At 47.6% G+C, this 27,949-nt stretch overlaps 1 protein-coding gene across 3 annotated transcripts; it reads left to right on the forward strand.

Annotated features, from left to right (window-relative positions):
- Nucleotides 1-4,277: 4,277 nt before the first annotated feature.
- LOC132378767 (protein shisa-like-1) lies at nucleotides 4,278-27,949 on the forward strand. 3 transcript variants are annotated; one of them, XM_059945915.1, is made up of 5 exons: nucleotides 4,278-4,499; nucleotides 7,986-8,086; nucleotides 12,477-12,591; nucleotides 17,757-17,964; nucleotides 25,097-27,949. In XM_059945915.1, exons 3-5 carry the CDS (start codon nucleotides 12,498-12,500, stop codon nucleotides 25,305-25,307), a joined length of 513 nt encoding a protein of 170 aa, XP_059801898.1. In that variant the 5' UTR covers nucleotides 4,278-4,499; nucleotides 7,986-8,086; nucleotides 12,477-12,497; the 3' UTR covers nucleotides 25,308-27,949. The 3 variants fall into 3 exon arrangements, with proteins under 3 accessions (XP_059801898.1, XP_059801897.1, XP_059801899.1); XM_059945914.1 differs by lacking the exon at nucleotides 7,986-8,086 and having other exon boundaries at nucleotides 4,279-4,499; XM_059945916.1 differs by lacking the exons at nucleotides 4,278-4,499; nucleotides 7,986-8,086 and adding an exon at nucleotides 4,506-5,063.

Raw genomic sequence — 27,949 nt, forward strand, 5'->3', positions numbered from 1 at the left:
CCCTTCAGCTGCCCGGATCATGCGCCCCCTGTTCGCCCTGATGTCGGGTCCGAGCAAGAACATTACCTGGGACGAGGAGTCCGCCGCCGCTTTCGTTCAAACGAAGGAAGCTTTGGCTGACGCCGCAATGCTAGTACATCCCAGAATGGACGCCCCTACCGCCCTCACAGTGGACGCATCAAACACGGCAGTCGGTGGGGTGCTGGAGCAACTCATCGCAGGTCGCTGGCAACCCCTGGCGTTTTTCAGCAAACACCTGCGGCCACCCGAGCTCAAGTACAGTGCTTTCGACCAGGAACTGTTGGCGCTCTACCTGGCAATCCGGCATTTCAGGTACTTCCTAGAAGGCCGGCCCTTCACCGCGTTCACGGACCACAAACCGCTTACCTTTGCGTTTACGAAAGCATCCGACCCCTGGTCATCCCGCCAGCAACGCCACCTGTCCTACATCTCTGAATACACAACGGATGTCCGGCACGTCTCGGGTAAGGACAATGTCGTGGCGGATGCGCTCTCTCGCCCTACCGTTCATGCCCTTTCCCAAGGGGTAGACTTTGAGGCACTGGCAGAGGCACAGCAGGTAGATGAGGAGATTCCGAGTTACAGGACTGCAGTCTCTGGTTTGCAGCTCCAGGACTTCCCCGTGGGCCCAGGTGAGAGGACCCTACTCTGTGACGTCGCCACCGGCCGGCCCCGTCCGGTCGTCCCCGCAGCCTGGCGGCGACGTGTTTTCGACTCCATTCATAACTTGGCGCATCCCTCCATCCGGACAACTGTCCGGATGGTTTCCAGCAGGTTCGTTTGCACGGACTCCGCAAACAGGTCAGTGAATGGGCCAAAACGTGCATGCACTGCCAGACGGCCAAGGTGCAGCGGCACACCAAAGCCCCACCGCAGCAGTTCCATCCCGCCCACCGGCGTTTCGACCACATTCATGTGGATATCGTGGGCCCCCTGCCAGTGTCGCGCGGAGCGCGTTACCTCCTGACTATCGTGGACCGGTTCACAAGATGGCCAGAGGCGGTCCCGCTCACCGACACCACCTCCGAATCTTGCGCCCGAGCCCTGATCGCCACCTGGATATCCCGCTTTGGTGTACCAGCCCACATTACCTCCGACAGAGGCGCCCAGTTCACCTCCAGCCTGTGGTCAGCTATGGCCAGCCTTTTGGGGACTCAGCTGCACCCCACCACTGCCTACCACCCACAGTCGAACGGGCTAGTGGAGCGTTTCCACCGTCACCTGAAGTCGGCCCTCATGGCCCGCCTGCGAGGAGCCAACTGGGCGGACGAGCTTCCCTGGGTCCTACTCGGCATTCGCACAGCGCCCAAGGACGACCTGCACGCCTCGTCGGCCGAGTTGGTATACGGCGCGCCCCTGGCCGTCCCCGGGGAGTTCCTACCAGCCTCAAGGGGGCAAGAGGAAGCTCCCGCAGCAGTCCTGGGCAGACTTCGCGAGAAGCTCGGTAACCTGGCCCCCATACCCACTTCACAGCATGGGCGGCACCCGACCTGCGTACCCAAAGACCTACGGAACTGTAAGTTTGTGTTTGTACGAAGGGGCGGGCATCGGCCGCCGCTGCAGCGGCCATACGAGGGGCCGTTTACGGTGCTCCGGAACAACGGGTCCACGTTCGTGCTGGACGTTGGGGGGAAGGAGGAGGTTTTCACGGTGGACCGCCTCAAGCCGGCCCATGTGGACCTGGCGCAACCGGCCGAGTTTCCGGCGCCTCGGCGCAGAGGCCGACCTCCCAAGCAGGTTCTGGCCCAGGCTGTGGACATTGGGGGGTGTATCGCCGGTTCTGGCCCAGGCTGTGGACATTGGGGGGTGTATCGCCGGTTCTGGGGGGGGGTTATGTGGCGGCTCATTTCCTAGCGTATGCGAACCGACTCACAATTAGATAGCCTACGGGGGTTTGCGAGCACAGAGCTTTGGAGCCTCTTCGCCATGGGGGGCCGGTTGACAGAGGCTTAAAAGTGAGGCTGAAGTTTTCGAATAAAGTTTTTCCTTCGACTGCAGTTACCGACTCCGTGTCGTAATTTTAGCGCTGCTTGTAGCACACCGCTACAAGAAGCTATTTATTCCGATACTGTTTATTAAAAAAAAGACGAGTCTGGCTGATGTCAAAGGTCTTTAATTTTATCAAAGAAATCGCTGGTAAATGCAAATGGGATTTCCACATATAGTGGATATTAAACCTAGTGAGCCACCCCACAGGCTGACTAGCTCCTGAGCTTGTAGCCTGGCTGATCTAGTTATGATTAATGGTGAACTCACTCTCTCCCTCTCCCTATCTCCATTGGAGGGGTGAAAGCAATCTGCACTTTCCAGTAGATCATGGAGTACGTATTTGGGAGAGCAATCAGATTGGCAGGAAGAGTCTTACCTTTTTGCTATTTAGCACAAGGCGCAGGAACTCTGGCTGCAGTGAGGAAGTCAACAATGACTGAATATCTCTGGAGGGCATCAACAGTCTATGTTTCAGGCCAAGACCTTCGTCAAGACTGGAAAAGAAGGGGCAGAAAGTAGCCAGAATAAAATGGTGCATGGGTGGTGTGGTAGGAGTACAAGCTGTAGGTGAGGGAAAAGGTGGGTGGGTGGGGACTGAGGCATGAAGTAACAAGCTGGAAGGTGATAGGTCGAAGAGGTTAAAGGGCTGAAGGAGGAGGAAAGGGCAGTTCATGTGGGGAAAAAAAGGAGGAGGTGCATCAGAGGGAGGCCATGGGCGGGCGAGGAGAATGGGGTGAGAACAAAATCTGAATGGGGAACGGAAAAAGACAAGACGTGGGGGGACAAGTTGGAGAAATTGATGCACATTAGGGAGCAATAAATCACTATGAATAGTATCAGAATCTGGTTTAATTTCACTGACATATGTCGTGAAATTTGTTGTTTTGCGGCAGCAATGCAATACATAATATTTTAAAAACAAATTACAATAAATATGCATTAAACTAAATAGTACAAAAGTGAGCAAAAATATTGATAGTTCGTGGGTTCATTTTCCATTCATTAGTTCGATGGCGGGGTGGGCGTGGGGGAGGAGCAGTTCCTGAAATGTTGACTCCGTCTCTTCAGGTTCCGATACCACTTCCTTAATGGTAGCAATGAAAAGAAGGCAAGTCCTGGATGATGGCGGGGCGGGGGTGTCCTTATTGATGGATGCCGCCTTTTTGAGGCATAGCCTTTTGAAGGTGCCCTCGATAGTGGGGAGGCCGATGCCCATGATGGAGCTGAGTGAGTTACAACTTTCTGCAGCTTTTCCTGATCCTGTGCAGTGGCCTCTCCACATCAGACTGCGATGCAACCAGTTGGAATGCTCTCACCGCTGTAGAAATTAGCGAGTCTTTGGTGACATAGTAAATCCCCTCAAACTCCTAATGAAATATAGCCGCTGTTGTGCCTTTGTAATTGCATCAATATGTTGGGCCCAGACGCAGCAATCCTGGAACTCCCTGATGTGGGAATTCCTTCACCAGGATTATAGGCGCATCCCCAGCTTTCCAGGGACAGTTAGGGCCTCACCAGCAATAGCCAAATCCCCAGCGGTGAGGACTCTCCAGATGGTGCAGAGAACATGGAGGTTTTAACTGGAGCTCCCACGATGGCGCATCGTCTCCAGCATCAAAGCATCACCTTTAAGCAATGTGCCAGCCAGTGCGTACATCTACAGAGAGTGCTGTCGCAAAAAAGCAGCATCCATCATCAAGGACCCCGCCATCTAGGCCATGTATTCTGCTCGTTAATGCCATCGCGAGGAAGCAGCCAACAGATTCTGGAATAGTTATTACCCTCAACCATCAGGCTCTTGAACTAAATTATTCCCACAACCTCTGGACTCTTCATCTCGTGCCCACGATATTTATTGCTTATTTATTTTATTATCATTATTATTTTTTCTTTTTCTGTTTGTAGTTTGTTCTCTTTTGCATATTGGTTGTAGGTTTTGTTGAGCGCGGCTCGGCCCGAAATGTCGACTGTACTTCTTTCCATAGATGCTGCCTGACTTGCTGAGTTCCTCCAGCATTGTGTGTGTGTTCATTGATGCTAACGTGTTTCTTGTATTTACTATAAATGCCCACAAGAAAATGAATCTCAGGGTTGTATATGGCGACATATATGTACTTTGAACTTTGAGAACAAGGCGCAGGTGTAAGAGTCGGTGTGTGTGTGCGCCCCGCCCCACTCCTCTCCCGTTTGGGTTTTAATCTGAGACAAATCCCGGGAAGCGTAAGGAGTGTTGAATTTTATTGACTCCAGCACTGCGTTGCTGGGAGAGTGGCGTCGCTCAGTGACGGTTGCCGGGGGACTGGATCGGTTACGTGAGAGGTTTTGCAGAGTTCTTCCTCCCGGGGCTTCTCGCTGGCTGCGGGGGAGATGAGTCCTGAGTCTGTGCAGGAAGCCCTTCCAACGGTATCTTTGCAAATCAGAGGGTCCCGCCGAATAAAATGACTCAAACTTCGGGGAGACGCGCCCACTACGGCGGCGGCTGCAGCTGGGTGAGTAGAGAGACGGGAAGAGTTGTCAGGCTGAAGGGCGAGGGTGAACAATCCGGCGGCACCGAGCACTTGTTCAAAGTCCGGCGGCACAGCAGCCGAGTGCATCCACAGGGTCTGCGACTCGGGAGAAATTGAAACAAAATCCCCTCCATCAATTTTGTTATTAATTGAGTTGTACGGGACACAACTCCTTTAAACGAATCCACAGGAGATTCTGGAAGTCCAGCGTAACACATACAAAATGCTGGAGGAATTCAGTAGGTCGGGCAGTGTCTTGTAAAGGGATAAACAGTCGACATTTCGACCTGACATCCTTCATCACGACCGGACAGATAATGTTAGCGCCCCCGGAGAATGACTTTCAATGTATTTAAAATTCTCTCTGACTCCGGACTACAGTCCCGAGGGGGTGCCGCACAGCCTGCCAGCCCTGTTTCGGGTTAAGCCGATGCTCCTTTGCAAGATCTCCAGTCACCTTGAAATTTCTGACCCCCAAATGCAAGGAAGTTTGGCGTTGGCGGTTGTTAGGGACGAGGATTGGAATACCGCCCCGGCAACTAAGAAGTTAAGTAAATTAATAATTTTTTAAAAAGACCAGAGCCAGTCACAGTGAGAGTGATATTACTGATTGTTATATAAAAATCAGGATTCAAGGAGGTAATTTCAAAATGAGGTGCATTGGAACAACTTCTCCTTGAGAATGTGGATCCTTGAACCAGAGAGGAGAACTTCACTCACTCACTCACTCACTCACTCCAACACTAAAGTGTTCCCACAATCTATGGACTCACTATCAAGGACTCATCGTCTCATGCTCTTGATATCTATTGCTTATTTATATATTATTATTATTATTATTTCCTTTTGGTATTTGCACAGTTGTCTTTTACACATTTGGCTATCCTGTTGTGCAAGGAATTTCATTCCTTTGTACCCACTGTGAAAGTCCACAAGAAAGTGAATCTCGGGGTAGTACATGGTGACACACATGTACTTTGATAATAAATTTACTTTGAACTTGAATTCCAAACCCATAGAGTTTGGATCTGTGAGGTGTTAGAGGAGGGTGAAAGTTTGAAAGGTCGGAGTGCTGTCCGAAACGGCCACAGAAGAGGAGACAAAGCCTGGGGCCAAGTCTTGTTGGGCCAAGTCGTCTGCTTTCCTGTGTCATGAACACCCTTCAGGAAGGGAAATGTGACGCCCGAACTCCAGGCCACAGCCCCCCCCCCCCCCCAGTCTGGTGCCCTGTCAGAAACAGTTAGCCATGGTGAGAAAGGGCCTGCATTGCCAGGGGCATCATGTTCTTCTCATATTTCCTTACAAAATTGAAGACCATTAGACTCATTGAGTGAATGCTGGCTCTCTGACATTCCTATCAGTCCAAGAGTCCCACTTTTTCTCTGTAATATATTCTCCCCATCTTCCCATCAAATTCCCCCAAGGTTCTCCCATTCGCCACCACACTAGGGACAGTTAAATGCTAAATGCAGCCAATTAACTTGCGGCCTACACATGTAGGAGTTAGCGCATTGCTTTACAGTGCAAACAACCTGGGTTCAATTGCCTCTGTCTGTAAGGAGTTTGTTTGTTCTCCCACAACTGCGTGGGTATCCTCTGGTGCTCTGACGGCTCCTCACATTTCAAAGATGTATGGGTTAGTAGTTTAATTGGTCAGATGGGTGTAATTGGGTGATGTGGGTTCATTGGGCCAGAAGAGCCTGTTACTGTGCTGTATCTCTAAATAAAAAATAAATAAAACACCTTTTGAGTCAAGTGCCGGAAGTCTTGAGCAATACACACAAAATGGTGGAGGAACTCAGCAGGTCTGGCAGAAACAAACAGTTGACATCTCTATCCAGATGAAGGGTCTCAGCCAAAAAAGTCAACTGTCTTGTTTCCCTCCACAGAAGCTGCCTGACCTGCCGAGCTCCCCCAGCACCTTGTGTGTGTTCCGCACATCTTTGAGATGAGGGAGGAAACACCTGGGGGAATGCAATCACAGAGAGAACGTGCAGACTCCACACAGACAGCACCAGAAGTCAGGATTGAACCCGGGTCTCTGGGGCAGGGAGGCAGCAGCAGCAGCAGCATTCATTAACCCTGTGGTTCTTAGCCATGTTAAAGTGAACTTTGAATAGGTCGTTGTTGTGATTGTAGTGTGGTTGCTGTCACGTTACTGCCTGTGTGAGCTTGCAGTTGCCTTTCCTGCCTTGTGAAGTGATTGAACTGGATGCCTTTAAAATGATGTTGCAAGGTGGAATTAAAATTGGTTTATTATTGTCATATGTACTGAGATACAGTGAAAAGCTTGTCTTGCATACTGTTCCTTCAAATCAGATCATTACACAGTGCATTGAGGTAGAACAAGGTAAAACAATGACAGAATAAAGAATAAAGTATAACAGCTACAGAGGAAATGCAATGCAGGTGAACAGTAATTTGCAAAATCATAATGAGGTAGATTGTGAGGTCAAGAATCCATCCTAATAGTCTGATAACAGTGAATAAAAGCTGTCCTTTTGCCTGGTGATACATGCTTTCAGGCTTTTGTATCTTCTGCCCGATGAGAGAGGGGGGAGAAAAGGGAATGTCTAGGATGGGTGAGATCTTTGCTGAGGCAGTGGGGAAGTATAGACACACCCCAATTATGCTAAACAGCTCAAAACTGCAAAGTTTACTTTATAGTTTAAAAAAAAGCCTGCATTAAATAATCAAGACTATCTCTTTCTCTTGAAGCTGTCCAGGATATTGTGTCTCTAATATTCTGCCAGTATGGACCTGTGGGTGTGAATGGGGCTGCAATGAAATCCACCCCAAGGTCAATTAGCATGCATCATTCATAGGGTCGTTTATGAGGAATGCTCACTTAGGAAATGCCTCCCACGGTTATTCTTTGACCCAAAGAACTTTTAAAAAATTTCATTTATATACCTTTGCTTCAAACAATCCAAGCATCTGGTTGTTTTTTTCTTTGTTATTTTTGTCCTCTGATTAATTTGCATTTCTTGAATTTGTTCTGCTTCATGCCTGCTGACCAGCTGACAATTCAGGTTGCAACCAGGGAGTTCTCCAGCAGCCAGTCTGAAATTATCTCAGTTACACTGAGAATTGGACCCAATCTGAATAATAGTGTAAATATTTACCAGCAATGTAAATTTTGTTTTAAACATTTAAGTATAACTTTCATCCTTGATATTTCAAACTTAAATCTGTTTGGAAATTATGACTGATATGTTACTGACATAAATGTGTTACTGTGAAGCATGCAATTTGTCAACACATTCAGTTGCAGTCTATGGTTTCAGTTACAAGTGTTTGTTTGAGGCTTGTCTCTTTGTGGGAGCCTTCCCCGCACTGTTGCCACTTCCTGTTCCATCAATGGTCGGAGACTGTAATTATAATGTAACATTTACATGTTAAGTACAGTACTAATATAGCAGTGAATTGCATAAATAGTATTAAATTTTACTTTTTTATCTTATTTAGAGATGCAGCATGGTTACAGACCAGAAAGTGGTGAGGCATATGGATGAGTATTGAATTGCCAAGCCAGAGTAGACTACAGACCAGTGACTGTGATACAAGAGGTATGAGGGAATCTCAGTGAAATCTATTGAACACTGAAAGATATAGATAGAGTGGATATGAAGAGGATATTTCCTACAATGGGTGAGTCGAGGATCAGAGGGTGCAGCCTCAGAGTAGAGGGACGTCCATTTTGAACAGAGATAAGGAGGAATTTCTGTAGCCAGAGGCTAGTGAATCTGGAATTTATTGCCATGGATGGTTGTAGAGGCCAAGTCCATTGAGTATATTTAAAGCAGAGGTTGATAGGTTCTTGATTAGTCAGGGTGTCAAAGGTTATAGGGAGAAGCAAGGGAATGGTTGAGAGGGATAATAAACCAGCCATGATGGAATTTCAGAGCTGATTTGATAGGCCCAATAGCCTAATTTTTCTCCCGGTGTAATGAACTTACAGTCTTTGGTATTGGTATAAACTATAAACTAAGTGCTGGTTAAAGGGGTTTGTATCAATGGGCATTTAATGATCAGCATGGACATGATGGGCCAAAGGGCCTGTTTCTCTGTCCTTCGCAAAAGGCAGGACCTCCTGGAAGCAACCTATTTCAATTCAACTTCCTATTCCCATTCTGGAATATCTGTCCATGGTTGCCTCGACTGCCAGGATGAGGCCACACTCCGGCTGGAGGAGTAACACCTTGTATTCCATCTAGGTAGACTCCAACCTGATGGCATGAACATTGATTTTGCAAATTTCCTGTAATGATTTCCCCTTCCACTTCTCTCTTTTTCCATTCCCCATTCTGATTAATCCTTCTCATCTCCTCACCTGTCCTTACCTCCCTCCTCTTTCCTTTACTTCTATGGTCTACTCTGCAACTATCACCTGCCAGTTTCTTACTTCATTCCCCTTCCCCCCCCCCTCACCTGGTCTCAACAATCACCTCCCATCTTCCCCTCCCCCCCACACCCTCACTGATTGGCGTAGCATAACCAGGACTTGGAATATACGACCATCTGCTGCTTGCTCCCAGGCTTCACGTGACCCTGACCGGGGGCTAAGCAGGTGCTACACCTTGCCCTAGGGTGACTTGCAGGGTAGCAGAGGGAAGGAGTGCCTTGCACCTCCTTTGGTAGAGGTGTGTCTCCACCTTACTACCCAATAGCCCTCCATTTTCTTTCTCAGCTGTTTGTCTCTATGGTTGTTCACTTTTCATGGACTCTTCCTCCGCACCACCAAGGACAGCAGGAAATTGGCTTCTCTGCTAGCAGGTGGAAGTGGTGACAGACTGGACTAGATGTCAGCATCTCACAATATCTATCCTGGGCCCAACAATATTGATGCACTAACAAAGAAGCTGTGACAGCACCCTGTTCCATGGGGCAGTTGAGGAGATTTGGTGTGTCACCAAAGACTCTACCAAATTTCTGCGGATGCACTGTGGAGAGCATTCCTACTGGTTGCATCACTCTCTGGTATGGAGTAGCCACTGCACAGGATCAGAAAAAAGCGGCAGAGGATTTTAAACTCAGCCAGCATCATGTGGGCACTAGCCTCCCACCATTGAGGACATCTTCTAGGCAACATCCATCATTAAAGACCCCCATCATAAGGTCATGCTCTCTTCTCATTACTAGACAGACAAACAGATGTACTTTATTGATTCCGAGGGAAATTGGGTTTCGTTACAGCCGCACCAACCGAGAATAGCGAAGAAATATAGCAATATAAAACCATAAATAATTAAATAATAATAAGTTAATCATGCCAAGTGGAATTAAGTCCAGGACCAGCCTATTGGCTCAGGGTGTCTGATCCTTAGAGGGAGGAGTTGTGAAGTTTGATGGCCACAGGTAGGAATGATGCTCTGGCGCTCGGTGTTACATCTCAGTGGAATGAGTCTCTGGCTGAATGTACTCCTGTGCCTAACCAGTACATTATGGAGTGGATGGGAGTCATTGTCTAAGATGGCATGCAAATTGGACAGCATCCTCTTTTCAGACACCACCGTCAGACAGTCCAGTTCCACCCCCACAACATCACTGGCCTTATGAATGAGTTTGTTGATTCTGTTGGTGTCTGCTACCCACAGCCTGCTGCCCCAGCACACAACAGCAAACATGATAGCACTGGCCACCACAGCCTCGTAGAACATCCTCAGCATCGTCCGGCAGATGTTGAAGGACCTCAGTCTCCTCAGGAAATAGAGGCGGCTCTGACCCTTCTTGTAGTCAGCCTCAGTGTTCTTTGACCAGTCCAGTTTATTGTCCATTCGTATCCCCAGGTATTTGTAATCCTCCACCATGTCCACACTGACCCCTCAGATGGAAACAGGGGTCACCGGTGCCTTAGCCCTCCTCAGGTCCACCACCAGCTCCTTAGTCTTTTTCACATTAAGCTGCAGATGATTCTGCTTGCACCATGTGACAAAGTTTCCCACCGTAGCCCTGTACTCAGCCTCATCTCCCTTGCTGGTGCATCCAACTATGGCAGAGTCATCAGAAAACTTCTGAAGAAAGCAAGACTCTGTGTTGTAGTTGAAGTCCGAGGTGTAAATGGTGAAGAGAAAGGGAGACAGGACAGTCTCCTGTGGAGCCCCAGTGCTGCTGACCACTCTGTCTGACTCACAGTGTTGCAAGTGTACGTACTGTGGTCTGCCAGTCAGGTAATCAATAATCCATGACACCAGGGAAGCATCCACCTGCATCACTGTCAGCTTCTCACCCAGCAGAGCAGGGTGGATGGTGTTGAATGCACTGGAGATGTCAAAAAACATGACCCTCACAGTGCTCGCCGGCTTGTCCAGGTGGGCGTAGACACGGTTCAGCAGGTAGACGATGGCATCCTCAGCTCCTAGTCGGGGCTGATAGGCGAACTGGAGGGGTCTAAGTGTGGCCTAACCATAGGCCGGAGCTGCTCTTGAACAAGTCTCTCCAGGGTCTTCATGATGTGGGAGGTCAATGCCACTGGTCTGTAGTCATTGGAGCCATTGGGGCGCAGCGTCTTCGGTACAGGAACGAGGTAGGACGTCTTCCACAGCACAGGAACCCTCTGGAGACTCAGGCTCAGGTTGAGGACATGGTGAAGTACTCCACGTAGCTGGGGGGCACAGGCTTTGAGCACCCTGGGGTTGACACCATCGCCCGGATGGCAGCCTTGCTTGGGTGGAGACATTTCAGCTGTCTTCTCACCTGTTCAGCTGTGAAGCCCACCATGGTGGTTTCAGGTGTGGGAGGGGTGTAGTCACAAGAGCAGGGTGGGGGGCTGTGAGGAGGGGAGAGTGGAGTATGTATTGATTGGGGGCCGACAACAGATGAATCATGTAGGGGATGGGCAGGGGAACAGTGTCAAATCTGTTGAAGAACAGGTTAAGTTCGTTGGCCCTGTCCACACTGCCTTCAGTTCCTCTGTTGCTAGTTTGCCAGAACCCAGTGATGGTCCTCATCCCACTCCAGACCTTTTTCATGTTGTTCTGCTGGAGTTTCCACACAAGCTTCCTCCTATATCTGTCTTTAGCCTCCCTGGTCTTGGCTTTCAGGTCCCTCTGTATTGTCCTCAGCTCCTCCCTATTTCCATCTCTGAACACCCTCTTTTTAGCGTTCAGGATGTCCTTAATATCCTTTGTTACCCATGGCTTGTTATTTGAATAACAAAGGACAGTTCTTGCTGGAACATTGCAGTCCACACAGAGGTTGATGTAACCAGTGATGCACTCTGTGAGCCCATCAATGTCCTCTCAATGTGGCTCACAGAGGGCCTACCAGTCTGTCACCTCAAAACAACCCTGGAGTGCCTCATAAGCCTCCCCCGACCATTTCCTCACTGACCTCGAGGTTGCAGGTTTACCCTTCACCAGAGACACGTAGCAGGGTTTGAGATGCACCAGGTTGTGACCTGACCTTCCCAGTGAGGGGAGGGGAGAGGAGCTGTATGCATCCTTAATGTTAGCATACATCAAGTCCAGGGTCCTCCCCCTCTGGTTGTACAGCTCACAGTCTGCGTGAAGTTGGGCGGTTTTCTAGCCACGGTAACATGGTTGAAGTCACCCGAGATGGTAATGAGGGCACTCGGGTGCTGGGTTTGTAGTCCAGCTATGACGGTGTGAATAATGTTACACGCCAACGTCAGGTTGGCAGAGGGAGGGATGTGCACAACAACCACAATTGCATGTGAGACTACCACCTAGAAGGAGGTACAGGAGCCCAAAGACACACACTCAACATTTTAGGAACAGCTTCTTCCCCGCCACCATCAGATTTCTGAATGGACAGTGAAACAACCCATGAACAGTCACTCACTATTTTTGCTCTTTTTTAGCACTACTTATTAATTTTTTAAAAATGTTTCTTACTGTAAGTTACAGTATATTTTGAGTTGCATTGTAGTGCTTTAGAAAGAGAACAAATTTTACAACAAATGTCGGTGATATTAAGCCTGATTGTGTACTGTTTCAGATCCTGCTGTCATCCTTTGGGATGACAATTAGAGGAGCGGGGAATCGTAGCTACAAACAGTCGCTCTTCCACCAGCTCCACGTTTTTCTGCTGCTCTCTGAGTTATTGGCAACAGGTAAGAAACCAGCCCTCGGTAATGCGTTTCCTGGTCTTGAAATGCCCCAGTATGTTACTTGGCTGCCACTTGTTGTGTTACTGTGGGCACCAACTGTAGTTTGGTCGGTAACACAGGCGTAACGGTATTATGGGGCCAGCAACCCGGGTTCAATTGCCACCACTATCCGCAAGGAGTTTGTATGCTCTCCCCATGACTGTGTGTGCTTCGCAGCTTTAATTTAGACCATAAGACCATTAGATATGGGAGCAGAATTGGGCCTTTTGGCCCATCGAGTCTGATCTACCATTTCATCATGGCTGATCCATTTCCCTCTCAGCCCCAATCTCCTGCCTTCTCCCTGTATCCCTTCATGCACTGACCAATCATGAATCTATCATGTCTGCCTTAAATATACATAAAGATTTGACCTCCACAACAGCCAGTGACAAAGAATTCCACAGATTCTGGCTGAACAAATACCTTGTCTTCTCCGTTTCCTCTGGATGCTCTGGTTTCCTCCCACAGACCAAAGACATACAGGTTAGTAGGACATGGGAGTAACTGGGTGGTGTAGGCTTGTTGAGTGGAAGGGCTGTATCTCAAAATAAAATAAATGTAATGATGTGGATGCAGGGATAGATATTAGCCAGAGGAAAGCCTTCCTCTTCTTTAGAGCCGTGTTTAGGATTTTGGGAGTGGTGAGAGACTGGAATGGGTGTCAGCATCTCAGAATATCTGTCCTGTCCTGGGTCCAATATATTGATGCAATTACAAACAGTGGCTGCTATTTCATGGTGAGTTTGTATTGATTTGGGCTGGACAAGTTGGCCTGCATTGGCCTGGCAAATTGTCCATGAGTTTAACAGCAAGTATTTCCCCTCCTGAAGGACATTGAGGTATTTAGAGACATCTCAAAAGCATCAAAGGAACTGTCATGGCGACCAGATTTTTGTTTGAATTTAAGTTCTCCAGCTGCTGTGTGGGAACAGGAATTCATAGCTCCAGATCAATCATCCAGACCTCAGGAAAATAGTCCAGGATCATGACCATCAATCTACTGTCCTGTGAAGGGACTGGAAAATCAGCAGGACTGGTTATGATTAGGAGTAATTCATGGGGCTCTGGGTCAGTAAAAATTCTGCAAACATAGAGACACTCCTGTGCCTAGCATCACGTTGTGGGCATACAATCAATCTATGTACATAAGCTATCTGATGTATTTATATTTATTGTGTTTTTAAAATTATTATTGTGTTCTTTATCCTTTTTTTGGTGCTGCATCAGATCCGGAGTAACTTCATTCTCCTTTGTGTACTGGAAATGACATTAAACAACCTTGAATTTTGAATTCTGAACTTAAAAGAAGTGCGTGAAAAATGATCCTTGGTGGAAGTTGTGTGAATCAAACTGCTCCTGTTGGGATTAGTGTGTCAATGAGACAGGCACATGGATAATAAAATAATGAAGTGCTAAGATTAGAATGGTCTCTTCAAAGCAACGCTGTGGACTAAAGGATCTTTACTGTGCTGTAGTGTTCTATGTAATTGTTTCTTGGTGCATGAACGGGTAATGTGGACTTGTTCAAATTCAGATTTATATATCACACCTACATCAAAGCAGTGAAGATATGCTGGGGGCAGTCCACAAGAGTCACCACACATCCCAGTGCCAAAAGATCGTGTCTACAATGCTCAGCACAGAACACAACGTTACAGAAAACATGAAGCAAGAACCTTCTTGGGAACACAAACCTCCCACGACACAGGGGCTGTATGTACGCACACAGGAACAAGGTCTACCAGTTAATTGTGACACAGCAACAACTTTGCTCTTAACGCCAGCAAGACCAGAGAGCTAGTTGTGGACTTCAGGAAGGGTAAGACAAGGGAGCATGAACAGAGCGCAGATTTGACCAAAAATGCTATTTATATTTTCTGAAGCAAATCGTGGTGAGGAGGCAGATGGAGGCAAGGCTGGTTTGGGGGATGAGCCTCGTGGAGGCTTTGCAAGGTGCAACGTGTTCGAGCTGCAGGCAGAGCCGGAGTTCATATCGCTGCTGGAGATGGAGTGAGCAATTTAGAGAGGAGTCAGTACAGGAGAGATTCAGTGCCCGGTTGGATCACTCCAACTGCTGAGCTGATTTGGTGAGATTGAGAATCAGGCAGCCCAAGAGTATCAGAGCACCTGCATTCGGGTCCTAGAATGTGGTTTTACTCAACACTCTAACGTCAGCCAGATAGGCTGGAAGCCCGAGAGTCCGGTAGACTTCACTCGCAGTCCCACGAATGCTTATTCCTTTCTCCGCAGTGTCGAGGCTGTGAACTGATCGGGCTGCTGTACTTGTTTTGCCATGCTGGTGTGATGAAATGGAGACTGAGGCTCGGCTTGGGTCTACTCTGTCTGCTCGGATCTAGGACTCAGTCTGGTCTGCTCAGGCATGCTTCAAGGACAGGTGTGTAAAAAGGATCACTGGGGACCCAAGTCATCCCAACCACAATCTATTGGTTTCACAGCATAAAAGCCAGGACCAACAGGCTCCAGGACAGCTTCTTCCACCAGGCCATCAGACTGATTAATTCACACTGATTTTAACGTACTCTATATTATATTGACTGTTCTATTTATTATAAATTACTATGATTGCATATTTAGATGGAGACGTAAAGATTTTTACTCCTCATGTATGTGAAGGATGTAAGAAATAAAGTCAATTCAATTCAAATGTGCTTTGAATCTTTGACATGTCAGCCAATGGCCTTCTCTTTTGTCACAATGTGAGCAACACCTCATATTCTATCTAGGTAACCTCCAAACTGGTGGCATGAACATTGATTTCTCCTTCCGGTTATTTTCCCCCTCCCTCTTCACTCTTCTTCTATTCCCCACTGTGACCTCTTACTTCTTCTCTTCATCAGCCTATCACTCTCCTCGGTGCCCCTCCTCCTTCCCTTTCTCCCATGGTCCACTCTCCTGTCCTATCAAATTCCTCCTTCTCCAGCCCTTTGCCTTCTTCACCTATCACCTCCCAGTTTCTTACTTCATCCCCCTTCCCCCACCTACCTGGCTTCACCTAACACCTTCTAGCTTGTCCTGCTTCCCCTCCCCCCACTGTTTTAGGGGGCATCTTCCCCCTTCCTTTCCAGTCCTGATAAATGTCTCAGCCCAAAATGTCAATTGTTTGTTCATTTCCATAGATGCTGCCTGACCTGCTGAGTTTCTCCAGCATTTTGCGTGTTGTTCTATTAACTAAGATGATCTTTATTTGTCAGGTGTACATCAAAATATACAGTGACTTTAAAAAGTATTCACCCCCTTGGAAGTTTTCATATTTTATTGTTTTACAACATTGAATCACAGGGGACTTAATTTGGCTTTTTTGACACTGATCAACAGAAAAAGACTTTTTTTGTGTCAAAGTGAAAACAGATCTCTACAAAGTGATCTAAATTAATTACAAGTATAAAATGCAAAATAATTGATTGTGTAAGTATTCACCCCTTCAAGTCAGTATTTAGTAGATGCACCTTTGGCAGAAATTACAGTCTTGAGTCTGTGTGGATAAGTCTCTATCTGATTTGTACCTCTGGACACTGCTATATTTCCCCATTTTTCTTTACAAAACAGCCCTTTTCAATTTCTGTCACAAATTCTCAATTGGATTGAGGTCTGGACTCTGACTTGGCCACTCCAGGACATTAACTTTGTTGTTTTTAAGCCATTCCTGTGTAGCTTTGGCTTTATGCGTGGGGTCATTGTCTTCCAGGAAAACAAATCTTCTCCCAAGTCTCAGTTCTCTTGCAGACTGCATCAGGTTTTCCTCCAGGATTTCCCTGTATTTTGCTGCATTCATTTTACCCTCTACCTTCACAGGCCTTCCAGGGCCTGCTGTAGTGAAAGCATCCCCACAGCATGATGCAGTCACCACCGTGCTTCATGGTAGGGATGGTGTGTTTTTGATGATGTGAGGTGTTTGGCTTTTGCCAAACATAGCATTTAGTCTGATGGCCAAAAAGTGCAATTTTAGTTTCATCAAACCATAGAACCTTTTTCCAGCTGACTTCAGAATCTCCCACATGCCTTCTGGCAAACTCTAGCCAAGATTTCATGGGAGTTTTTTTCAACAGTGGCTTTCTCTTTGTCACTCTCCCATAAAGCTGTGACTGGTGAAGCACCCGGGCAACGGTTGTTGTATGCACAGTCTCTCCCGTCTCAGATCCTGAAGCTTGTAACTCCTCCAAAGTTATCAGAGGGCTCTTGGTGGCCTCCCTCACTAGTTCCCTTCTTGCACGGTCACTCAGTTTTTGAGGACAGCCTGCTCTAGGCAGATTTACGGCTGTGCCATGTTCTTTCCATTTCTTGATGATTGACTTAACTGTACTCCAAGGGATATTCAGTGACTTGGAAATTTTCTTGTATCCATCTTCTGACTTGTACTTCTAAATAACCTTTTTGCAGAGCTGCTTGGAGTGTTCTTTTGTCTTCATGATGTAGTTTTTGCCAGGATACTGACTCACCAGCAGTTGGACCTTCCAGATACAGGTGTATTTTTACTATAATCAATTGAAACACCTTGATCTCCAAAAACAGATCTCTATTTAACTAATTATGTGACCTCTAAAACCAATTGGGCACACCAGTGTCATATTAAAGGAGAGTGAATATTTATGCAATCAATTACTTTGTTTTATATTTGTAATTAATTTAGATCACTTTGTAGAGATCTGTTTTCACTTTGACACGAAAGAGTTTTTTTCCTGTTGACCAGTGTCAAAAAAGCCAAATTAGATCTGTTGTGATTCAGTGTCATAAACCAATGAAACCAAGGATCGTGAATACTTTTTATAGGCACTGTAGAGTGAAATGTTATTTTATGTCAATGACAAACACTGTCTGGCACCAACAGAACATGCCCACAACTTATTAACCCTAACCCACATGTCTTTGGAATGTGAATGGGAACTGGACCGTCCGGAGGAAACTCGTGCAAGAATGTGCAAACTCTTTACGGACTGCGGTGGAAATTGAACCTGACTTGCTGCTGTTGTTATGTTTTACACAAACCCTTGTGCCCATTTACCTGAAGTAATCATCATCCTTCTACAGCTGTGTGTGGCACTGCTCTTATCTCTAACTTTGTCAGTTTACACGATCAATGATCTGACAGTTAACTCTTCACTGTCCAGTTTCTGCCTCTAAGTTCAGGACCTGCGAGCCGTACTTGGATGCTGTGGGACTATATCACCCTGGATTCCACTGTCCACGCCTCAACGATGACCAGAAGCAAACATATTGCTGCCGGCAGAGTAACCAGACCCTCAAGTACTGCTGTAACAAACCAGAGTTTCAGAGCACCAAGGGAGTCAACTTGACTGAGGCCACCAGGAGCCCTGTGTATGTATGATCTCATCTAAGTGTAGAGGGAATGTGCTGGCTGCAGACAGGCCTGGCCATGTAGACTGGCAAGTCTGCTTTGTGAGCAGTCAGAAGATGTATGGCAGGGTGTGGTCTCCAGACCAGAAGAGGCTGCCTAGCTCTGGAACTGCACACAACATGCTAGAGGAACTCAGTAGGTCAGGTAGCATCAATGGAGGGGAATAAGCAGAGAGTGTTTCAGGCCTAGACTCTTAACCATGATGAAGAGTCTCAGCCTGAGACATCAACTGTTTATTCATCTTCACAGATGCTGCCTGATCTGCTAAGTTCCTCCAGCATCTTGTACGTGTGCCCTGGATTTCTAGCATCTGCAGAACCTCCTTTGTTTACCCCTGGAGCCCACCACTTTGACACTTGATTTTTATGTATTCATTTTCTTTAGCAGTACAGCACAGTAACAGGCCCTTCAGGCCCAATCAGCTCAATGGTCCAGTGACACCCCCATGACCAATGAGTTTGCACGGTCCAATGACACCCCCGTGACCAATGAGCTTGCACGATCCAGTGACACCCCCGTGACCAATGAGCTTGCACGATCCAGTGACACCCCCGTGACCAATGAGCTCGCACGATCCAGTGACACCCCCATGACCAATGAGCTCGCACGGTCCAGTGACACCCCTGTGACCAATGAGCTCGCACGGTCCAATGACACCCTTGTGACCAATGAGCTTGCACGATCCAGTGACATTGCTGTGACCAATGAGCGCACATTGTCCAATGACACCCCTGTGACCAATGAGCTCTCACAATCCAATGACACCCCTGTGACCAATGAGCTCGCACGGTCCAATGACACCCTTGTGACCAATGAGCTTGCACGATCCAGTGACATTGCTGTGACCAATGAGCTCACATTGTCCAATGACACCCCTGTGACCAATGAGCTCTCACAATCCAATGACACCCCTGTGACCAATGAGCTCGCACGATCCAGTGACACCCTCGTGACCAATGAGCTCACACGGTCCAGTGACATCGCTGTGACCAATGAGCCTATTAGTCTATATCTTTTGGAACGAGTGAAGAAACTTGAGCACCCGGAGGAACCCCATGTGATCACAGAGAGAACGTTCTAGCTCTTTACAGGGAGCAGCGGTATTGATTACAGATCGCTGATGCTCCAGTAGTGTTACACTAACCACTCTGCTACCATGTTACATTTGTTCACAATTACAAATGTGAATGTCAGGAATGGGATTCGAACCCACACCCTCAAGGTGGAGATCGGAACGCCTGTGTTTCTTCAGAAAGACTTCATTCCTTGAGTCTGGTGCGTTAGACCATTTGGCCACACGACAGCCCTAAGCGGATTGATGAAGTGTCTCCACAGATGCTGCCCGGCCCACCAATTCCCTCCATCGTTTTATTTATTCCAGCAGCTGCTACATCTGGTGTGTGCTGCTTGATTGTTGCCAGGAATTCAGTGGGTGAAGGGCCTGTTTCTGTACTGTGCAATGTCCAATCCTTGCGATGTTACAGCTCACCTGTGACCTTAAAATTGTCTTTTCCCATATTCCTTAAAACCATTGCAAGTTGGGTTAATAATGAGCTTTGGATTTAATGTCCGCAGCTGACCAGCTCTGACCGGTCTGTGGAGACTTTGATCACGCTGTGAGAGTACGGAGCATTTTCTTGAGTTTGCTCCTGATGTGCGTGTCTCTACCTGTTAGCCCCAGCCTCTCCCACAGTGAGCACGGCCGATTTTAGTCATACAGTGTGGAAAGAGACCCTGTGGCCCTGCTCGTCCGTGCTGAGCGTGGCAGCCACATGAGCTAGTCCCACTGGCCAATCTTGCTACGTTTTGCCTATCTATGTACTTGTCAAAATGAATCTCTTTATTGTACCTGCCTCAGCTACTACCTTTGGCAACTCACCGCTTTGTGAGTGAAGAAGTCCTATTCCCCTCTCACCGACACCCCACCAATTTCCTAAACTTTCAATCTTAAACCCACACCCTCTAGATTTGACCCCTCTGCTTGGGAATAAGACTGCATCCACCTTTATGAACTTACAGATGGCCTATTACCTTAAACCGGCTTATTTATGCCTTAAAACTATTTGAATTCTTTTATAACCAGCCTTGGATTCAATATCTGCAGCTGCCCGCACTGACCAATCTGTGGAGAGTTACAGACACTCATCTTCGTGTACGGATGGAGGATTTTCCTGATGTGCACCCTCTCTGGGGAGGGTTACGTGTGTGTGTGTGTGTGTGTGTGTGTGTGTGTGTGTGTGTGTGTGTGTGTGTGTGTGTGTGTGTGTGTGTGTGTGTGTGTGTGATTTTCCTGACATGCACCCCCTCTGTGGAGAGTTACAGACGTCGGTCATGCTCTGTGTGTCTGTGGAGGATTTTCCTGACGTGCACCCCCTCTGTGGAGGGTTACAGACGTCGGTCATGCTCTGTGTGTGTGTGGAGGATTTTCCTGACGTGCACCCTCTCTGTGGAGAGTTACAGACGTCGGTCATGCTCTGTGTGTGTGTGGAGGATTTTCCTGACGTGCACCCCCTCTGTGGAGGGTTACAGACGTTGGTCATGCTCTGTGTGTGTGTGATTTTTATGACGTGCACCCTCTCTGTGGAGAGTTACAGACGTCGGTCATGCTCTGTGTGTGTGTGGAGGATTTTCCTGACGTGCACCCCCTCTGTGGAGAGTTACAGACGTCGGTCATGCTCTGTGTGTGTGTGATTTTCCTGACGTGCACCCCCTCTGTGGAGAGTTACAGACGTCGGTCATGCTCTGTGTGTGTGTGGAGGATTTTCCTGACGTGCACCCCCTCTGTGGAGGGTTACAGACGTCGGTCATGCTCTGTGTGTGTGTGGAGGATTTTCCTGACGTGCACCCTCTCTGTGGAGAGTTACAGACGTCGGTCATGCTCTGTGTGTGTGTGATTTTTATGACGTGCACCCTCTCTGTGGAGGGTTACAGACGTCGGTCATGCTCTGTGTGTGTGTGGAGGATTTTCCTGACATGCACCCGCCCTCTTTGCGCTTTCCACCTCCACATCTGCCAGACCCATTATCTTGAAAATCCAAGTCGAGTCACACCTTGACCCTCTGAGTTCCAGGGAACTGAACCTGAGCTGATGTGTTTGCTTCTTGTTATTTAACCCTTGATGTCCCTGGTGAACCCTTTCCAAGTCAGCACACGCATCGAACTGTCTTAGGCTCATTACTGACCCCAGCAGGATGTAACCAGGCTTATTACAGACCCCAGCAGTGTGCTGTGCATTTGCAGTATAACTTGTCCCCTGCGGTGTCAGTGAATATAACACCAGCATTCTAGTCTCATTTTGATGAGAATCAGAATCAGGTTTATTATCGCAGATTTTCAGTGCCCATTAATGATATTTTATTTATCTTTAGACACAACGCCTACCTTTCCCCTTGAGCTTATTTGGATCTCTGCTGCTTTGGAGATGTACTTTTCCAATCCTTCCTGGGTTGAAATTTCACTTCGTTACTGATGACCTTGAAATCCATTTAGAACATAAAACATGAGCGCAGTACAGGCCTTTCAGCTCATGATATTGTGCTGACCTTCTAACCTGATCAATCTAACCCTCCACCACCACCCCGATAGTTCATTGTAGGTGCCCACCACTCTGAGTTTGAAATAAAACCTAACCCTAACCCTCTGACATCCCCCTTTACTTTCCTCCAATCACCTTAACATTATACCCCTTGTATTAGCTACTTTTGTCTCTTAACTGTCTGTAATCTATCTGCCTCTACCACCACCCTGGCAGTGTGATCCACACACCCACCACTCTCTGGCGTCCCCCTATACTTTCCTCCAATCACCTTGAAATGATGCTCCCCTGGTATTAGCCATTTATACCCTGGGGAAAGACTCTGGCTGTCCACTCGATCTTGCTGCAGATTCTCACGATTGTTCCACTAATGAGCTGTCTGTCCTGCTTAATGCAACCACATGCACAGTTGTCAAAGTGATTTGTCTTCATGTCACTGCTGAACCTAAGTCTGTGGCTGCTTTATACTGTTATCCAACTACCCTAATCTTTATCGAGACGGAGAATAACAGTGACCACACCACATCGCCCTCCTCCCACACCAACCCCTACCAATCTGAGCTGCTGACCATTGTCTCTGGTCACAATCAGGCCTGTAAAACCCCTTTGGTTCCCTAGCACATACATAACATGCTGGAGCAACTCAGTAGGTCAGGCAGCATCTATGACAATGAATAAACAGTCGGTGTTTCAGACAGAGGCCCTACATCAGGACTGGAAGGAAGGGGGAAAAACATCAGAATAAGAAGATGGGGGGGAGGAGGAGATGCTAGAAGCTGGTAGGTGGGTAGGCAGGGGAGGGGCAGATCACATAAGAAGCTGAGAGGTGATCGGTGGAAAAGGCAAAGGGCTGGAGAAGAAGGAATCTGACAGGAAAGGAGAGTGGACATTGGGAGAAAGGGAAGAAGGAGGTGAGGAGAGGAAATGAGAGGTCAAAGTACGGAACTGAACAAGGGGAGAGGAAGAAAGAGAGAAACAATTTCCGGAAGGAGAAATCAATAATCATGACATTAGGTTGGAGGCTATCCTAATGGAATAAGAGGCGTTGCTCCTACTCCCTGAGAGTGGCCTCATCGTGGCAGAAGAGGAAGCCAGGGACCAACATGTCAGAATGGGAATGGAGATAGGAATTAAAACAGGAAATTCCACTTTTGGTGGGTGGAGCGGAAATGCTCAACAAAACAAACCTCCAATTTACATCAGGTTCTCCGACTTTTTCATTTAATGAACCATTTCTGAGAATGGGCTGGAAGTCCACGAGAACCATGTCAGGCGCCCCTTCAGAAGGCTCATTAAGTACCCTCAGCTTCACTGGGCTCGGAGGGAAGGGGACTTGCTCTGGGAGAGTGAGGGGGTGTGGACAAGGAGTGGCAGCAGGGTGAAGAAGGAGCCATTCAGTTGTCATCTGCCATGAGTTTGTGGATTGACGGATGTTTGGGGCCGTGGGGTAGTAGATTGTTGGGGCTTGGGATGGAACTGGCTGGAGTTGTAAGGAGGAATGGATGGGATGAGAGTGGGGATGGGTGACTGGGTGTTAGTGAGCTGGGGTGGGGTTGGGATTGGGACTGGTGTAGGCTGCGAGAGCAAGGTGGAGGTGTATTGGGTGGGATGGGTTGAGAGGAATTAGGTAGTACATAGAGTGTGTGGTGGGGTGGGGTAGGGATGTAGTGAATGGGATGGTGGAGGGGTGGTGAAATGGGTGGTTGTGAGTGAAGTGGTGAGTGAGGGCAAATAGGATGGTGGGGATAGAAGTGTAGTGGTGAGGAGTGGTTTGGGGTAAGATAGTGATGGGGATGGATGGATGGTGAGGACTGGATTGGGGTGGTGAAGAGTGGGTTGAGGTGGTTGAAGAATGGATTGGGGGGGTTTAAGGTGGTGATGGGGATGGGTGGGTGTAGGGAAGAATGGATTGGGGGTGGAGAGGAAATGATTGGGGGTTTAAGGTGGTGATGGGGATGGGTGGGTGCAGGGAAGAATGGATTGGGGTGGTGAGGAAATGATTGGGGGTTTAAGATGGTGATGGGGATGGGTGGGTGCAGGGAAGAATGGATTGGGGGTGGTGAGGAAATGATTGGGGGTTTAAGATGGGGATGGGTAGGTGCAGGGAAGAATGGATTGGGGGTGGAGAGGAAATGATTGGGGGTTTAAGGTGGTGATGGGGATGGGTGGGTGCAGGGAAGAATGGATTGGGGTGGAGAGGAAATGATTGGGGGTTTAAGGTGGTGATGGGGATGGGTGGGTGCAGGGAAGAATGGATTGGGGGTGGTGAGGAAATGATTGGGGGTTTAAGGTGGTGATGGAGATGGGTGGGTGCAGGAAAGTTCTGGGTGAGCAGGTAGGCGTGGGTGGTGAGGACACTCTGAGTGTGAGGGGGTGGGCAGTACAGTAGTTTAGCGGTTAGCACGATGCTATTACAGCCTGTGGCGTCGGCATTCAGAATCCAGTCCCGGTGTCTTCCAACTGGAATGCGTGGGTTTCCTCTGGGTGCTCTGATTTCCTCCCACAGTCCAAAGATGTTCTAGTTAGTAAGTTAATTGGTCATTGTGATTTGTCCTATGATTAGGCTAGGGTTAAATCAGAGGTTGCTGGCTGTGTGGCTCAAAGGGTTGGAAGGGTCTGTTCTGCACTGTATCCCTATTTAAAAATAAATGTAAAAATATTCACCAATATTCATCATTGTGTGAGCTGCCCATGTTGATTGACCTGGGCACCCTCTGGACCCTCTGAGGCATTGACTCCCAAGCATACACCTTGATTACTATGGTCGAAGTTCAGTGGATTGGGCACTAACAGAGCTGTGACTCTGACCCACCTGGCTGTAACCTCGGTGTCAGCAGTGAGCCAAGTTCATGACATCTCTGTGTCTGTTCAAGATTGTTTAATGTCACTTCCTGTACACAAGTGTAAGGAGAACAACATACTTGTTACCCTAGCACAAAAGAAACACAAGATAAAGAACCCAATAATAATAACAACACAATGAATGTAAAAACATTAGACAGCTACTATTCCATGTCCATGAAGTGACACTAGGCTGTACATAAGGTGACTGATGGGATATGATAAAGTAGTGGTGGGTTAGTGGGTGGGGGTGTTGATCAGCCTGACTGCTTGGGGAAAGTAACTGTTTTTGAGTCTGGTGGTCCTGGTGTGGATGCCACGCAGCCTCCTCCCTGATGGGAGTGGGACAGACAGTCCATGAGCAGGGTACGTGGTATCCTTCATGATGTTACTGGGCCTTTTCAGGCGCCTTTCTGTTCATATGCCCTTGATGGCAGGCTTTTGATACGCTTTTTATTTTATTTAGATACAGTGCAGTAACAGGCCCATCTACCCCTGTGAGCTTGAGCTGCCCAAGAAGACTGATGTGACCAACTAACCTACTAATCCGTAATGCGAGAGTTAATCCACACAGTCATGAGCATGCACGAACTCCTTACAGAGAGCGGTGGGAATTGAATGTGGGTTGTTTGCGCTGTGAAGTGTTACTCGAACTGCTCAGTTACCATGCCATATCCTCACTTGCTGTCCTGCTGTTTTCTCTCCCCACCCTGCAGCAAGTACGGGCTGCTGGCTGCCGTTCTGGTCTATGGTCTGGGAGTTATCGCCCTTCTGCTGACCGACCTGCTGTATTACTACTCGCTGAATAGGGACGACCCCCGGCTGTGCCCAGCTCCCGCCTCTCTCTGCAGACGCCGTGGAAACAACGCTGAGGGAAGATCACCTGCGCTGGGTGAAAATTTGTCATCGGGACAGTGTGCCCTTTGACATTGCTGCTGGTGAAGGATCCTTGCATTGGTGGATGTGAGAGCAGGTTGTAGGCCCCAAACTCGCAGGAGCACAGCCACTCTGCGGAACTCCTTGAAGGACAGGATGAACCGTGGAATCGAGGGGGTGCAGCAGCCTCTCTGTCTGGTCAAATAATATGTCACGGCAAAATCATTTGAGGGTCAAAGGCTAACCAGGGCACCATGAGAACTCACAGGTGCAAGAGATTCTGTGGATGTTGTGAATCTGTAGCACTGCACACAACATACAGGAGGGATGCAGCAAGTCAGGCAATATCTGTGAAGAGAAAAACACAGTTGCTGTTTTGGGCTGAAACCCTTCATCCTTCCATAGATGCTGCCTGTCTTGCTGAGTTCCTCCAGCATGTTGTGTGTCTTCCCTATGAGAACTCTGCTTTCAAAAGTAGCATGTGGGATCTGGTGCCAAGGTATGCAGCAGTTCAGAATCAGGTTTATTATCACTGACGTTTGTCATGAAATCTGTTGTTTTGTGACCGCAGCACAGTGCAAGAGATAAAAGAGTTACTGTAATTACGTCAAAATAATAAACAGTGCAGAATTGTGAGGTTGTCTTCATGAACCATTCAGGAACCTGATGGTGGAGGGAAGGAAGCTGTTCCTAAGCTATTGAATTTGTGTTTTCTGGCTTCTGTACCTCCTTCCCAGTTGTAGTCATGCAAAGAGGGTGGGTCCTGAGTGGTGAAGGTCCTTAATTATGGATGTCACCTTTCTGAAGATGTCCTCAATGGTAGGGAGAGTTGTGCTTATGATGGAGCTAGCTGAGTTTACAACCTCCTACAGCCTTTTTTGATCCTGTGCATTGGCACCTTGATATCTGTCTGTGATGCAGCTGGTGGGAATGCTCTCCATGGTACATCTGTAGATACTTAATGGAGTCTTTGATGACATACCAAATCTGTGCTGGAGCACCAGCCTGGATTCTGTGGTCATGTCTGGAGTGGATGTGAACACAGGAACTGTGTGTTTAAAAAGGATGCTGCCTCCCTAACCTCTGACTGACCCTGTTATACTCTTAGAGGAGAGTGGTAACCTTGGACATTGCTGGTGTTGCTTTGACCCAACTCTAGTTGTCCTATGGATAGAGGTTAGCTACTCTGCTTAGTCAACAGCATGACTTGATTGTCTGAGTAATGCTGAGGCTTTATAAGCCATTGGTTAGACCACTCTAGGAATATTGTGAGTAGTTTTGGGCTCCCTATCTAAGGAAGGATGTGCTGGCATTAGAGAGGGACCGGAGGAGGTTTCATTCCCGGGAATGAAAGTGTTAATATATGAGAAATGTTTGATGGCTCTGGGGCTGTACTTGCTGGAGTTTAGAAGAATGGAGAGGGTGGAATCTCATTGAAACCTATCGAATATTGAAAGGCCTCAGTAGAGGGAATGTGGAGAGGATGTTTCCTATAATGGGGGAGTGTAGGACCAGAAGACAATGCTGACCCTTTAGAACAAAATTGAGGAGAAATATCTTTAGCCAGACAGTAGTGAATCTGTGGAATTCATTGCCATAGATGGCCATGCAGGCCAATTCATTGAGTGTATTTAAAGTGGAGGTTGATAGGTTCTTGACTAGGAAGGACATCAAAGATTATGGGGAGAAGGCAGGAGAATTGGGCTGTGAGGGATAATAAATCAGCCATGATTGAGTGACGGAACAGACTCAATGGGTTGAATGGTACAATTTTGCCCCAATGTTTTATGGCCTTATGGAGTATACATGATGACAAATAATCCAGACCTTAGCCTTTTGATCTGACAGTTCCCGTGTGCCTATTTATTCTGCTGTAGACATTGGCCCTTGCACTCCAATCACTCTTGAAGGGTTGACAGTTATGTGATAATTTTTGGCAAACAGCACTCCTGAATTACAGGCAGAAAATCAGCATTTAGGTGACAGGAAACTTGACTCCTGCCCAATATTCAACCCTCAACCAACATTCCAAACAGACCGATCTAATGGCTCTCTGAGGCCAGTTTGTTTTCTTCCTTCTAGCACTGATTATAATTCAGAAATATTTTACTGATATAAAGATTGAGTGAGTTGATGGACAAATCTTCCCTTCAAGTAGAAAGACCAGCTTGTGTCACTGTTGGTTGGGGAAGGGTGGGATTTGAAAATAATATTGATCAGGGCACGGGATGTATGTTGCTCCTCTTTGAGACCGGTAAGTCTGAATTTCCCTCGGCGGGAGATTCAGCCAACTGCCTCTGCGATGAGAACTCGGTGCTAAATTCACCAGTTCATCGCCCATGTGTGACAGACAAGCCAGCTCCTCAAAACTTAATAATGATTTGGAGGTAGAGGTATTGACAATAGCAACATTTAAAAAGTATCCAGATGAATACATGGATGCGAGAGGTTCATGGGCCAAATGTGGGCAGATAGGACTAGCTCACTGGGCAATAAAAAGCATCCGGATGAATACATGGATGACCATGGATGGGAGAGGTTTATGGGCCAAACGTGGTCAGATAGGACCATCTCACTGGGCAATACAGTTGGTGTGGAAGAGACGGGCTGTTTTTTTTGCTCTATGCCTACATGACAATGTGGTACAAACTACTTAACTGTATATCTGTAAATTATAGAATAAAACATGAATT

Source organism: Hypanus sabinus, chromosome 21 (assembly GCF_030144855.1).
Source record: "Hypanus sabinus isolate sHypSab1 chromosome 21, sHypSab1.hap1, whole genome shotgun sequence".
Classification (NCBI taxonomy): Eukaryota; Metazoa; Chordata; class Chondrichthyes; order Myliobatiformes; family Dasyatidae; genus Hypanus; species Hypanus sabinus.

What these genes read in the sequence shown, in the direction of transcription:
- LOC132378767 (XM_059945914.1), top strand. Translation starts at nt 4,449, where the DNA reads ATGACTCAAACTTCGGGGAGACGCGCCCACTACGGCGGCGGCTGCAGC. An exon ending in ACGGCGGCGGCTGCAGCTGG is followed by an intron (nt 4,500 to 12,476) that starts GTGAGTAGAGAG and finishes GTACTGTTTCAG; the next exon opens with ATCCTGCTGTCATCCTTTGG. An exon ending in GAGGCCACCAGGAGCCCTGT is followed by an intron (nt 17,965 to 25,096) that starts GTATGTATGATC and finishes CCCACCCTGCAG; the next exon opens with CAAGTACGGGCTGCTGGCTG.